This window comes from Phoxinus phoxinus (assembly GCF_949152265.1).
Source record: "Phoxinus phoxinus genome assembly, chromosome: 9".
Classification (NCBI taxonomy): domain Eukaryota; kingdom Metazoa; phylum Chordata; class Actinopteri; order Cypriniformes; family Leuciscidae; genus Phoxinus; species Phoxinus phoxinus.
The window spans coordinates 16,003,582-16,020,034 of NC_136884.1; the positions used below are offsets into that span (position 1 = coordinate 16,003,582).

Consider the following 16,453-nt stretch of genomic DNA (forward strand, 5'->3'; position numbering starts at 1 on the left):
ATCATCAGTAAGTTATGACAACATATGTTTTTACATCATGTTTTAACTAATCAAAATAAGTTAAGCAATTTGCAACTTTTTTCCCCTTTTTTCTCTCTCTTTTTTTCATTTTCTTTCATTAAAGTCAGTTTAATGTAATTTAAGTTGAAATGACTTAAACATCCAAGTTGATTGTTCTTTTTTTTACAGTGTATTGAAAACTAATGGGATGAATACTTCCAGAACCACGACTACATAAAAAGTGTGTAATTGTGCCACTCTATTAATGAGAAAGAAATGTTAAACAAACCACAATAGCCCAAGTGGATGTTTTACCCATAACAGCGGAGAAACCTTTTTATTTCTGGTTGAGTATGACCTGTTTCGCCCCTGTCATCAGAGACCGGGGTCAAATGGTTGCTGGACCCACCCCTTCCAGGTGTTCTTACCCAAGTTTGCTTAACTCTTAGAGCCCCTTTGTCACACAGGACTTTGTTGGCAGGTGCAAAGTAGTTGCTCTTAAAAGTGCTCTTGAAGCATTACTCTAACTTACTGATAACGAAAAAATGCATACACACACAATACAAAAAAAGATGTGCAAACCTCAAAATTACCAATCACTGACCCCACAGGTCGAATTAAGCTAAATAGAATGGCATTAAGTGCCTTGTTTTTAAATTAAACAATTAGTACATAAAAAAACACAAATCTTCCTTTTAAAAAAATCATTAATCTACTTCAAGTGACATCCATCTGCTAGAAATTTTGTACTAGATTTTTTTATTTTTATTACAAGCAGTATTTTTTAGCATTTCAACTCGTAATAAAAGACTTGACTGCATGTGCATATTGACATTGCAAATATTTTGAAGAATCAATATAATTTAACAGCTGAAAATTTACAGTTACTAGTCTGTACATCATTATTTTGTACAAAATTGATGATCAGAACGAATGCATGATGTTGCATGTCATTGTGTAAAAGTACAAAAACACAATTTAACAAAAAAGAAAACTGTACATTGTTTAAACTTTACAGGGTTAAAACACAAAGATCGCCTGGTCTTTCACTTATTTACAAATGGTTTTAAGACAACTTTTTTTCCTTATGGGTGAGTCTTGCAGATTTGAAATATTCTAGCATGTGTGTCAAGAGCTGGAAAGTGGTTGTGTGTTTACAGTGAGGTGTTCATCACAGGTAGTGACATGAGCGGTTTCGACTTCAAATTAAAAGTCAGAATGTCTGTAATTGGAGAAACACTAGACCTCCTCTCCTCTCTCATCTGTCTCGGTTTCTCTACTTTTAATTAACTTAGAAGTATGAACTCTAAAGGACGTGAAGGGAGTATTATGTTACCCTTTAATAACTCATATGCTATTAATTATCTTAACCAATTGGGAACCATACACTAACGTTAGAAGAACATTCTGCATTTGTTGGGTTAAGGTATCATAGGTACACGCCCAAATCAAAGACTTAGTTTTTTTTTTTAATTAATGTTTAAGATTGCAAATAATCTACAAGAAAAGTTGACACTATATACTTATATTTCAATCAATCCCAATTTAAGAGTTTACTGTAATTACCTAAAACTAAAGGAATTTTTATACTAATAAAGCAACACTAAATAACTTTTCCTCTTCGGTCGCCCTACAGGTTGGAAGCGGAATTGTCCATTACCGCTGTCGTAAATAATTTAGCCTACCGCAGCCTACTGTCGCACACAGGCTCGCTGTTTATCCAGCACCGGCTTTAGAATGAACGATGTCCACAGACAAGGTAGCGTATGTTGCACGATTTCGTGAAAGTATGATGTATTGCGACATCAGAAACGAAGAAAAACGAAATAATGACTATTGTAACGCTTGACGTAAAGCAAGCCAAATTTGTCGTTTTCTTGTGTCTCATTCGAACTACAGAAACGCGACCCGATCTGGCAAACTTGCATAGTGCGGTTATAGCAGATATAGGACCGCGAAATGAATCCAGAAGTGCCTTTCACCCTGTTACGACTTGACGAACCACTGATACGATTTTGGAAACATTATTTTAAGTTAAAAAATGTTCTTTAGTGTTGCTTTAAAGAATTGTGTTGTTAGCTTAGCAACATGCTAACGTCACATTCTATCGAGATTAAATGTAATACAAGTGTACTTCTTATGAAAACCTCTCTCAACAAGAAGGCTGGTCCAGAACTTGCTAGCATACAAAATGATAAATGAAATGTTTAATTCAAGTAGCCAATCGATATAAAAGTTAAATCCAACTAAAAATGGAGACTTTTACTCAACATTTTGTGTGTGCAGTGAATTTATATACTTCAAGTAAGTCAAGTATTGAGTGTTGTGTTGCTAGCTTAGCACCATGCTAACGCCACACTTTATTGGAATCATTTGAGTCCAGTGTACTTCACGTGAAAAGTTCTATTGTGGAGTTTCTACATATTAGAAGGTTCCAAATCAGTCTCTTGAGTTCCATTTCAATTAGGAAGCTGGCTTAGAAAGTAGGTAGTAAACACCAAGGCAGCTCACTAGGTTTAGGAACAGAGATATAGGGTAATACATTTTCATAGGTATACTTTGTGTTTTTTAAACTTCCATACAGACTGGTATTAATGTGTCTTCTGTCGAGTCGTGTTCTTCCTCTTCAGAACATACTGTATTATCATCTTCCTCTTCCTTTAGCAGCACCTACACAAACACACAAACACAGTTTGAGGTCAACTGAACAGCCTGACCAGATCTTACAAATGATTGTTTTCCCGTTCATGTGAGTTGGATCACTTTATAGTTATAGCATAAATCTACTGACAATAAAACCATGAGCACAGATGGAAGAATACAGCAGAAGATTGACAGTAGACCAGTTTTATACATTCTCGTTCATATTGGCACTCATCAAACATACTTTTCCTCAGATTTGGATTCATTCTCCATAGCATGAGCTTATGGAAACATGTTCCAAATGTCACTGCCATCGCTGAACAAATGGATGATTTGTGAGCAGCTGGCACTCTACCAGTACTGGAGGAGTGAAGGAAAGAGGGATGAGGGGGAAAAAAAGAAAAGATGAGAGGAGAAAAACAAAGTAAAAGAGATGGGAAAGACCCCGTATTGCTCAACAAATGGAGATAATTTGACCCTAGAGGCCAGCGGCCTTTGGAAAGGTCTTTGGTCAAACGGCGAGAAAAAATAAAAGTTGTCCTGTAATCATATTCATATAGCACAATCCCACCATTCAAGAAGAAGAATACAATACACAAACACACAATCAAACTATTCATATACAGCCCCAGAAACAAAACATCCATCTCAGCTGAGAGACTTCATTTTAAATGATATGCACAAATTAAGCCAAACTAATACACAAATAATAATAACTAAACTAAAATTAGTCCAATGGTTCTCAAATGGTTTTGCGTCAGGACCCAGGTTTTATATTGGACATCAAGTGGTGACCAAGACCAACACAATAATCAAAATTATTAAACAAAACAAAACCATGTCTGTAAAATCAAACATTTTGATTTACTAATATTACCATTAAACTGCAATATGCTAAATTATTATTCAAACGTAGGCTGAATTGGAAAATGTATGTTGAATTTTGATGGTTTCTTGATCTCCACAGCAAACATTTCACTGCAGAAAACACATTTATCATTTTAATCTGTATTTAATGTAGTCATGATTCCTTTTGTGTTGTGTATTTTTTTTTCTTGATTTTTGAGGATAAGTTCCAAATTTGTCCAAATAGGTTTTACCAATCGATGATAAATATCCACAAAAATTCCATAGGAGTTTGTTTGAATGCATGCTCTTTAAAGTCAATAACCTAAGATGTCCTCTCCTCCCTTTTAAAAGTTGGTAAATCCATTTATTGTTATATGGATGATTGCGTTTTATTATTTGCTTTTATTTGTTTTATGCAACCCAGCCAAAACAGACTAAAGACAAACCAGCTGAGAACCACTGAATTAAACTTAACTTGGATGAAATGCCCAGAGGGACAGATATGGGGAACAAGGTCATAAGGGATTGATACTGACTCATGTTTTCCTGGATCTCCATATTGCTAAACCCAGCATAAAACATGCACATGAGTGATGATATTATGACAGCTTTTTCAATTAAATTAAATATCTTCAAAACATGTTTATGCTGGTGTAATCTAGTGACTAAAAAAATAGGTTGTGGGTTCAACCCCTGTGTGGCAAGCAGGGCGGGGCCATGAGCCGCGGGAAAGGATCGAGGCCGGTGGCGCGAGTGCTAATGAGCCTCGACCTTGAGTCTCACGGAGGAGCTCCAGAAGGATAAAAGGGGTGACAACAGTGAAAGACGAGAGAGGACCAGGAATTTATGTTGTTGTTTTGTTTTAGTTTAAGCGGCAGTCGTCCGTGAAGGACTGACAATGTGCATTTGTTACCTTAAAGAACTATTTATACCTGATCTTAGTCTTACCATTAAAAACAACTTTCATTGGTGTAATGTAATGTACAGTATCCAGGTTGAATCTGTCATATAAAAAAAACATTTTCAGCTTCAATAAAATGAGTAAATTCAACTATTATGTGCATTTATTGAGACGTCATGAATATGCTCACCTCAGCTTCATCATTGCTTTCATGTGGCAACACCTCTACTTGCTTTGGACAGTCGTGTGAGTCTTCCAGAGAGGTCATCTTCTTATATTTCCGCATTGTTAAACTGTCCACCACCCAGAACATTATAGACTGAAACACATACATTACATATATAAGTTGCATTATATTATTTGGATGGATGGATGGATGGATAAGTGGATGGATGGGTGGATGGATGGATAGATAAGTGGATGGATGGATGGATGGATGGATGGGTGGATGGATGGATGGATGGATAAGTGGATGGATGAATGGATAGATGGGTGGATGGATGGATGAATGGATAGATAAGTGAATGGATGGATGGATGGATGGATGGATGGATGGATGGATGGATGGATGGATGGATGGGTGGATGGATAAGTGGATGGATGAATGTGTGGATGGATGGATAGATAAGTGGATGGATGGATGGATGGATGGGTGGATGGATGGGTGGGTGGATGGGTGGGTGGATGGATGGATGGATAAGTGGATGGATGAATGGATAGATAAGTGGATGGATGGATGGATAGATGGATGGATGGATGGATGGATGGATAGATAGATGGATGGATGGATGGATGGGTGGATGGGTGGTTGGATAGATGGATGGGTGGTTGGATAGATGGATGGATGGATAAGTGGATGGATGAATGTGTGGATGGTTGGATAGATAAGTGGATGGATGGATGGATGGGTGGATAGATGGAAGGGTGGATAGATGGATGGGTGGATGGATAAGTGGATGGATGGATGGATGGATGTGTGGTTGGATAGATGGATAGATAGATAAGTGGATGGATGAATGTGTGGATGGGTGGATAGATGGATGGATAGATAAGTGGATGAATGGGTGGATGGATAAGTGAATGGATGGATGGATGGATAAGTGGATGGATGGATGGATGGATGGATAAGTGAATGGATGGATGGATGGATAAGTGGACAGCTTTGGACAGTCATGTGAGTCTTCCAGAGAGGTCATCTTCTTATATTTCCGCATTGTTAAACTGTCCACCACCCAGAACATTATAGACTGAAACACATACATTACATATATAAGTTGCATTATATTATTTGGATGGATGGATGGATGGATGGATGGATAAGTGGATGGATGGGTGGATGGATGGATAGATAAGTGGATGGATGGATGGATGGATGGATGGATGGATGGATGGATGGATGGGTGGATGGATGGATGGATGGATGGGTGGATGGATGGATAAGTGGATGGATGAATGGATAGATAAGTGGATGGATGGATGGATAGATGGGTGGATGGATGGATGAATGGATAGATAAGTGAATGGATGGATGGATGGATGGATGGATGGGTGGATAGATAAGTGGATGGATGGATGGATGGATGGATGGGTGGATGGGTGGACGGATGGATGGATAAGTGGATGGATGAATGGATAGATAAGTGGATGGATGGATGGATAGATGGATGGATGGATGGATAGATAGATGGATGGATGGATGGATGGGTGGATGGGTGGTTGGATAGATGGATGGGTGGTTGGATAGATGGATGGATGGATAAGTGGATGGATGAATGTGTGGATGGTTGGATAGATAAGTGGATGGATGGATGGATGGGTGGATAGATGGAAGGGTGGATAGATGGATGGGTGGATGGATAAGTGGATGGATGGATGGATGGATGTGTGGTTGGATAGATGGATAGATAGATAAGTGGATGGATGAATGTGTGGATGGGTGGATAGATGGATGGATAGATAAGTGGATGAATGGGTGGATGGATAGATGGATGGACAGATGATAGATAAGTGGATGGATGGATGGATGGATGGATAAGTGAATGGATGGATGGATGGATGGATAAGTGGATGGATGGATGGATGGATAAGTGGATGGATGGATGGATGGATAAGTGAATGGATGGATGGATGGATAAGTGGATGGATGGATAAGTTGATGGATGGATGGATAAGTGAATGGATGGATGGATAGATAAGTGGATGGATGGATAAGTGGATGGATGGATGGATAAGTGGATGGATGGATGGATAAGTGGATGGATGGATGGATAAGTGAATGGATGGATGAATGGACGGACAGACAGATATTATGCATTATTCTTGAATGACTCACATTCACAATGAAAGGCACGATCAGCATGACGATGGCTAACTCCAGCTGTGGGTTTGGGATATAGTCCAGCACCACCTCCTCCAGCTACAACACACACAAACACCAGCGGTCAGCACTTATAAACATGCATATCCTTCTCATAAATAATAATAATAGATGAAATCTGGTTTATATATGTACAATTTATATTTATACTTTATAAATGTCTAAAGTTAAACACATTTTTTCACTGAAATTAAAACAATTCTATAGAGGAACTAGAACAGATTATCTATTCATTATTCCCACATGTCCTCATTTCACCCTTCCACACTAAGACGTCAAAACAGTGTGTAATAAGTCTATATGCTTTCATTCATAAACAAAGAGAACAAAAGATATCGATGGGACTGTATCTTAATGACTTATTTCTTCACACACGTGCAAGGTCCACTGTCCACCCATAGGCCCAGCGACAGAATCCAATGCTAGTGTCGGCCTTTTACTCGCACTTCTGCAAAGTCTACTTAATTTATTCAAGTTTAGTTTTAATTTAATTCTAGCTCTGTGCTTAATCTGACTCGGATTTCAAATGATTATTACATTTAGACTGTGTTTCTAATTAGGAACTATGCATTTATTGATATATTTGATTATTCTGGGTATCCAATACTTTCAATTATTCGTTCATGAAGGACCCGGTGTCTCAGAGTCTCGAGCCAGTCGGGACGGCTCTCACGGACACAGACTCGCCAGTTCTTATCTTAGTCAGAGGGTGCAGGGTTAACTATTTCCATTAAGCTACTATACGCATGCTCACACACACACACAAAAGTGTAATTTTCATAGTCACGTTTATACAGCATTCTAAGTCAGTGATAGACGGTTAACAAAAGGTCCCAGATGGAGCTCGCTTCATTGGGCCACTGAGACATTTAAAATGATACCAAACATGAAAGGCATAAAACAATAGTGTCACAAGACGCATAATATGTGGCATGTAGACATTCTTGGTGAACTTTCAGTGACCCGAGTCAGGGCGAAAGGTGACGGAGTAGGAAGAGGGGTATGCATAGATACGCGGGGAGAGAAGTTTGGGCAAGGCCTGCGCTCTTTCTTTGAGATCTCCTCTTCAGATTAGTGAGTTTTATTGTTTTATTGCAGGGTGTTTGACCTCGTGTTCTGTCTTAGCAGGAAAACCACAAGCACTGAAACATTCGATGGTCAGACAATATTTGGCACTTAAGTCATGCTTACGGACGCCATTGCATTAGACGGGAATATATCCACACCATTTCTGTTCGTCAAATGTATCAGGAAATATAGCTTGGAAATATAGCTCATCAAGGCTGCATTTATTTGATCAAAAATACAGAAAAAAAAAATATTGTGGAATATTATTACCATTTACAATAATGGTTTTCGATTTGAATACAGTTTAAAATATTATTTATTTCTGAGATGCAAAGATGAATTTTCAGCATCATTACTCCAGTCTTCAGTGTCACATGATCCTTCAGAAATCATTCTGATATGCCGATTTATTATCAATGTTGAAAACAGTTGTGCTTAATATTTTTTAATAACCTGTGATCCTTTTTAGGATTCATTGATGAATAAAAAGATAAAAAAAGAACAGCATTTATATCAAATATAAGGTTTTTGTAACAATATACGATACACCACCGTTCAAAAGTTTGGGGTCTGTGTTTTTTTTTCTCTTTCTTTTTTTTTGTTGAAAGAAACTAATACTTTTATTCAGCAATGACGTGTTAAACTGATGAAAAGTGATAGTTAAGATTTATATTGTTAGAAATGTTGTATTTTTAATAAACGCTCTTCTTTTTTACTTTTTATTCATCAATGAAAAAATGTCACAGGTTTCAAAAAAATATTAAGCAGCACTACTGTTTCCAACGTTGATAATAAATAATAATAATAATTCATTACATTTATATAGCGCTTTTCTGGACACTCAAAGCGCTTTACATAGAAGGGGGGAATCTCCTCAACCACCACCAATGTGCAGCATCCACCTGGATGATGCGACGGCAGCCATATTGCACCAGAACGCCCACCACACACCAGCTTACTGGTGGAGAGGAGACAGTGATGAAGCCAATTAGTATATATAGGAGGATGATTAGGAGGCCATGATGGACAGAGGCCACTGGGCAAATTTGGCCAGGATGCCGGGGTTACACCCCTACTCTTTCGAAAGACATCCTGGGATTTTTAGTGACCACAGAGAGTCAGGACCTCGGTTTAACGTCTCATCCGAAGGACGTTAATAGGCATATATTAGAATGATTTCTGAAGGATCATGTGACACTGAAGACTGGAGTAACGATGCTGAAAATTCAGCTTTGCATCACAGAAATAAAAAACATTTTAAGGTATATTCAAATATTATAAATTGTAATAATATTTCACAATATTACTGTTTTTCTCTGTATTTTTGATCAAATAAACGTAAGCTTGATCAGCATAAGAGACTTTTTGCAAAAACATAAAAAATAGTAATGTTTCCAAACTTTTGACCAGTTTGACTATAGTATATATATATATATATATATATATATATATATATATATATATATATATATATATATATATATATATCAGTACTGGTCAAAAGTTTGGAAACATTACTATTTTTAATGTTTATGCTAATATATATATATACAGGTGAAACTCAAAAATGTTTAATATGTTTATAAAAAAAATTAGTTTCACCTGTATATATACAGTATATATATATATGTTTATAGAATCTTTATAAAAAAAATCGAGTTTCACCTGTATATATGTATATATATAATTTATATTCATTACATGCAAAGTGAGATATTTCAAGGCTTTATTTGTTATAATTTTGATGATTATGGCTTACAGCTTATGAAAACCTTTTCACAATATTCTAATTTTTAATTTGGGGTATTCATAAGCTGTAAGCCACAATCATCAAATTATAACAAATAAAGGCTTGAAATATCTCACTTTGCATGTAATGAGTCTATATAATATATTAGTTTCACCCTTTAAGTTGAATTACTGAAATAAATGAACTTCTGCACGATATTCACATTTTTCAGACAGATTTTAGTTCTGTCCATCCTGGTATTGCTAAACACTGTAGAGGGAAATGATGCCCATGGGGTGAGTCTGCGTAACAATAACAGAAACTTTGAGTGTGTGAATGTTTATCTTACATTGGTCCACCCGGGAACGAGCAGCACCAGAGTGACCACACTTTTCTCCAGAGCAACGATGAGCAAATACACCGAGCACTGAGACAACCAGGCCGCTACCCGAGGAGGATCACCTAAAACAGAGAAAGAGACATTCTAGAGTGAATTATGATTTATTTACAAAAATAGACACCGTCACCATTGCTATGTAGTTGCTAAGGCATCAATAGCAAAAGCACATCAAACAAAAGACATCAAATAACAATGCAAGAAATAAATATCAAGAAACAAAAGAACAACATAGCAAGGTAAACAATGCAAATGTTGAGTATGAAATTAATATATGAGAGAGAACACATGGATGTAAAACAACATGTAAATGTAGAAGATTGCAAGTTGCATATTAATTAACACTATCTCAATATACATTAACATATTTAGGCTATATATTTAATTATTGATAAATTATATTGATTATTATTAATTTAAAGATAGATTGGCAAATATATTGATGCATTTAATGAAATTAATATTATTTATAAGGCACTCCTTTTCTTCCATATAAAAAGACATTTTGCGAAATAATTTTATTTAACATTAACGCATGTAACAATGTTTGTATTTTTATTCACATATTATTTATTTTAGCATGTAAGCCCTTTTAAAGTGGTCAGCTTCCAAAAGTTCTGGTAAATTTAAAATGGCAAAGTGTCAAAACAGGGATTCAAAAGCTGACCTAAGCAGAAAAGCATTCATGAACAATTGTTTGGCCAAAATCATGTGAAACGATGGGCGTCTTCCATCTGCCTTACGTGCATGTGCACAGAATGTGCATGTGAATGTGTGTGTGTAATTTTCTTTTGCTATGGTGTTTTTTTGCCAAGGAAATCCCAGAGAGGGGAAAAAGCAAGTGTGGGGAAACTACCCGAGCACGTTTGAAAAATAGATCACACGGCGCCCTCTGGTGGTGACATGAGACTGACGCTAACCGATGCATGATAGTTTCTTTTTTCTTTTTAAATCTTTGGTTTATGTTTTTTTGGTCATTATGACAGCAGACTTAAACTCTAAACAAACCCTTTTAAACTTCAGTTCAACCAAAACACTCAAAAAACTATTTTTTTTTCTGCAGCAATTGGTTTCCCAAAGAACCTTTAAGCGAACCGTTCTTTAAAGAGCCATTTTTTTCTAGTGTGAAGGACATTTTGAAAATCTAAAGAACCTTTTCCCGCTATAAAGACCCTCTTGTGCGGTCGAAAGGGGAATGGAGCCATATATATCAGTAAACAACTATTTTTTTAAGTCTACGACTAGCTTCCATTAATGTAACTCACCATATTCTCCGAACATTAGCAGTGTTAGGTGTTTATGTTCCACTATCTTGGAAACAACCTTCACCCCCACCCAGATCACCAGCATTCCTAATGTGGCATCCAACAGGAAGTTCAATAGATACCTGTAAAAACAGAAAAGGGTAATACGGTTAGTGTAATTGCAGGCTAAAGCAATAAAACTTGACAAACAAGTAATAACCGACTCACAGAGAGCAGGGATCTTCATTGGTGAGTGTGGACAGGAATATGTTGGCAAAATGCATGAAAAGAGCACCAATGGCTTGCTTCGACGTATCAAAGATCCTGCAGGCAAAACGAAAGAATGAGAGCGTGCTCTGTTTTGTGCTATTATATTATCATAATACTTTAATGATTAATATTAATTACCAGATCCTCCAAGGTCTTCTAATTCCAACAGGTTCACGAAACCTCTTCACTATGAAGACAAAGATATTGTTAGCATGAATAATGTTTAAGTTATAAACATCCATGTGAGTTTCACTCTAAATATGGTTTAATATAGCATGATAACTTAATAGCATATAACTTAAATCCAGATAAAGTCACAAAAATGTGAATATCATTGTGAATACCAACCGCAAATGTTTGTATTAATGCATTGTATTAATTTATGTATTGTATTAATTAATTTAACGTATTCATTAAAGTTATCATGCTATATTAAACCATATTTTAGAGTGAAACTCACATGGATGTTTTTGAAAGAAGTCTATATTGCTCACCAAGGCGGTAAAACGGTAATATTGTGAAATATTAATACAACTTAAATGAACTGTTTTCTTTGTGAATATATTTTAAAATGTAATTTATTCCTGCGTCATTACTCCAGTGTTCAGTGTCATGATCCTTCAGAAATCAATCAATACTGCTCATTTGAATATATACATGTTGAACATCAAAACTGGAAATGCCAACACTTGGATGAACTCATGATAAAGTTCTGTTGAGACTAACATCACTGGTTTTGTAATAGTCTAGCACACATATCCCAACACCGAATCAAAGAAATTGAACTATACGGAAACAAAATTAGTAATTAAATGACTTTCAAGGGAGAGGATAATTGTGTTTAACACAAACTCTGTCTCAAACCAGCTCACAAACCTACACACCCGAAGCTGCAAGACATATCTAAGGGATGTTTTCACAAACGGTTAGTCTGTAATCAACAGCCAAACAGAAGCATGATTATTGAATGCCTGAGGAAACTAACAGCGATGACGTCAGCAAAGATAAGCAGCCAAAAAAAATAAAAAAAGAAGCCAGGAAGTGCCCAGAATAACAAAGAGGAAGTGCATACAGTAAAAACACAAGCATACAGGCCAAGAGTTTACAAAGTACAAATTCTCCCTGTTTTCTCTTCGCCTTTCCTGAAAACACAAATAAAACTTAACTTCGGGCATTTGACAAACAAATAAATAAATGAAAATCAGTCCTCTGATAATAATTCACGATCAGGGTATTTGTCTCTGTACAGCAGAAAGTTTAATAATAAACAGGAACAGCAAAGATTCATTGTAATGTGTAACTAAGGTAATTTACCATGTTTTGGGGGTTATCCAGTGCATGACTACAAAACAAACAAACTGCTTTTGGGAAAAATAATTAGAAAACTTTCATTTTTACTTCCTCTTACGAAAATATGAACGATACCAAACTCACCACCACTGTGGTATTTAGTAAGTTGGTGGTCAAAAGAGCACGTCTTTATTACATTTTGGTCTCTGAATACACTGTAAACTTCCCTTCTTTTATCATCCAGCAGGTGTACATCCCAAAGCTCCTCAACAAGCCACATTGAATTATCATTCATGTCCATGTGGGACAAGTTACATGCTCAAGTTTAAGGTTTTATTCACATCTTATACAGCATCACCAAATTAGCACCTTTGTAAATAGCATATTTAGCAAAAAGGCTTTGTTTACAACTACCACATTCACTAAATAGTAACAAGCTTGAGTTATATTAGCTCACAATTACCAAATATTAACCAAGAAAACACTATACTGTATCTTTGGACTGCATGAGCACATGACAAAGTTAAATATTGGGTAAGAAACAACTTTGAACCGGAGCGTAGAGTTCAAACTTGTAAGGCTGCAGGTCACATGACTCGGTCTCGGACCCTCCAGCTGAAATGGAGAATATAGCTTGAGTTTGGGGTCGGAGCATAGCTACAGGAGTGAATGCTGTTATCGTGCGCTATCACACAGCTGAGGAATCTTAACGCGTTTACCTCAGAAGAACAGGCTTTTTGTGTGTGTGTGGAAAGTGAAATGCTGTTTTCTTTTTAAGGTGCGTTCATTGACTGTTGTTTGGCGAATGCTCGTGGCCGACATCATTTCAACAGGAGTCTACATCGGGAATGATGCGTGAAATATTTCCTCACACAGATTTCACAACAGGTTCAATGATGCTTGGTTTAAAGGTGTCATCTGTGATTCGCTAAACTATTGTCAATAGATAACGGCGCCTTTCTTTCTTTCTTTTTTGCCCACAAAATTGATCTAATATGAAGACACCTTTATTCACATTTCTGGTCTTATTTTGAATGAATGATTGGTGAATGTTATTTCAATAAAAACATAAGTTTATAATAACTTAGACTTAGGCCTAATCTTCCTCCTTTTCTGCTGATGTCTCTTAACTATAGGCTACTGGATAATATCAATCAATAATCAATCAGCTCTTTAAGCTTTGTTTATGCAAACTCTGGTTTGTTCATGATCCAATCAATTCCCAGTTGATAAAATCAACTCCTGCCCTGCATATTTTCTCATTGAATGTCCTGTTGCACTCAGAGATACTAGGCCTACATTACAGAAATCAAATGGATTATAGCCTAATTCACGTTTACCTTGAGTGAAAAAGTCTAGGCAATTATTTATGTTGGACTACTAGATGCACTAGAAACTACATTTTATGAAATAATGTTCCCACATTGCTTTTTGCCAAATACTTTCCATGACTTTTCCAATAGTTTGTGATTGGTAATATTTTATAGATATAATAGATATTAAAGATTCAATAGATATAAAACTACTTTTTTAAAATTAAATATTTATACATTTTCAAGTCTTCATTAACTAGGTATATTTAATTAATTAAAATGTTTGCACGTTTTCCATCAATGTTTGAACTGCAAATACAATTTGTTGCCAGGTGACTGCAATATTAGATAGGCTACTGGTCACTCATTTCAAATGAACATGAGTCATGTTGAAAATACCGGTAATGATGTAGAGTATGAGGAAAGAACTGAAATATGATGTTAAGATAGGCTACTTGAAAGAAAATAATACAGCCCAACTTTATGTTAGATGGGTGTGTAGTGTATGCGGTCTCATACTGTGTTTATTTTGGTCGGTGAATGGTATTGTAACGTGCAGCGCTATTGATTAAATGTCATGACGTTTCTTTATTGCTCGAGGATTAAACACTTCAGACCCTGAACTAGCACACAACGAGAAGAGTGAATGGATCAAAATATTACCATGAACATAAAAAAAATAACACAGACATAGCCTATTGAACCAGAATAACTAAATCCAAAATATCTCTGCACTGTATTTTTTTGTTTTGTTAACTTTAACGAACGTCATTTTAAAAGTCAAATCAAGTGCTTAAGGTAGCTAACATTAAGTTATTTATTTTACAATATAGTCTACACTAGACAGTAGGCCTACAGTAAAAATGGTCTGAACTATTATATACTTCACACAACACTGTTCCATTGTACCGCAATACTAATACAACAGAAAGTAAACAAACAAACCAACCCACCCACATGCCACGTGCTGCACCATATTCTTAAAAGAAAACGCCATCACAACACACGGAAACATTATCGCATTTGCGGTTTAGTTTAAAATGCGGAGAAAACTTACACATTAAAGTGCTGAAAGCCAGAACAGCCAACAGACCCTGAATAAAAACACTGAATCCGTCCATCAGAGATCCGTCCACACAGCCCTGATACTCCGGGTTCACCAAATCACTCATATTTCTTCTGCTCTTCATAAAAACGAACATGTTTGCGTTTGAAACCCAGAACAAGAGTCATGGGATCCTTTGTGGGAGAGAAATCCTCGGGAATTCGACTTAAACGGGTTTTCCATATAACTTCACTAGCCAGAAGACAAAGAAATCCGCACGGCAGACTGATGAACCAAGATCGCATGTACACACCGCTCGAGCTGTTAAACTCGTATTGAAGTTGACCGATGTGGCATAAGATAAAGCATTTCCCTCAGGTCAGTTTCTTTCTTTCTTTCCTTCTTTCTTTCTTGTTATTGAGTCAACAAGGGGAAAAGCGGCTCTGCTGACGTCACCTCCTGCTGCTGAAATATCCTGGAGCCCTTTGTCCCCCTAACACACATCATGTGCTGATGTGAATGCATATCAGGACAAGTTACTTTATTTTAGATAGTGTCTTAGAATATATTAGGCTATATATCTGTATCTATATGTAGCCTATACTTCAAATTATATATATATATATATATATATATATATATATATATATATATATATATATATATATATATATATATATATATATATAATTTGAATGAAAGTAGTGAGGAGGGACCTACAGACTACACTGACTGACTGTAGACAATATAAATTGATATTAGTCATGAATGTTTGGAATGGAAAATGGAATTGACAAAGTTTCATAATGCCTACTTATGAATATTGTACTATATTTATCAATAGCTAAAAATACAAGTTATTGACTTGTTGTTGTTCTAATCAAATCCACTGTATGTTAGCATAGCCTACTGTACCTGTGTGACGCATCAGCGCAGGTCTTGAACCTTATAAAATTCATCTTCATGAGTAAACCATTCACGAAACACTGGAAAATCGTTGTTTATCAGAAGATACCAAGCCAACTAACCTCTCATAAAAACATTAGCTGCATCTCAGGTAGGCCTATATATATTCAATGGTCCTCTTTTCTTTTCTTTTCGTTTCTTTTCTTTTCTTTTCTTTTTATAAAGCCTCTTCTCAGCCGTGACGCACAGTAAAAGGAGTGTAATGGGGTGGGACTGCTTGGTTGTTTCAGCTTCACTGATCCATAACTCTAAAGACATTAAGTCATGCAACATGACAAATGAGCATAGAGTACAACTGGAGCAGGGGTACAACTGAAGCATGTAAATAAACAGAAAAAAAATACATATGGTTCAAAATCAG

The 16,453-nt window shown here is 36.2% G+C and overlaps 1 protein-coding gene across 3 annotated transcripts; it reads right to left on the bottom strand.

Moving 5' to 3' along the window:
* Nucleotides 1-309: 309 nt before the first annotated feature.
* tmem110l (transmembrane protein 110, like) lies at nt 310-16,144 on the bottom strand. 3 transcript variants are annotated; one of them, XM_079624225.1, is made up of 9 exons: nt 15,139-15,610; nt 11,617-11,665; nt 11,437-11,532; nt 11,230-11,351; nt 9,917-10,029; nt 6,726-6,809; nt 4,584-4,712; nt 4,441-4,493; nt 771-2,670 (listed from the first exon to the last, which is right to left on the bottom strand). In XM_079624225.1, exons 1-8 carry the CDS (start codon nt 15,281-15,283, stop codon nt 4,443-4,445), a joined length of 789 nt encoding a protein of 262 aa, XP_079480351.1. In that variant the 5' UTR covers nt 15,284-15,610; the 3' UTR covers nt 771-2,670; nt 4,441-4,442. The 3 variants fall into 3 exon arrangements, with proteins under 3 accessions (XP_079480350.1, XP_079480351.1, XP_079480352.1); XM_079624224.1 differs by lacking the exon at nt 4,441-4,493 and having other exon boundaries at nt 310-2,670; nt 15,139-15,631; XM_079624226.1 differs by lacking the exons at nt 4,441-4,493; nt 15,139-15,610 and adding an exon at nt 16,042-16,144.
* Between the last annotated feature and the right edge of the window lie 309 nt (nt 16,145-16,453).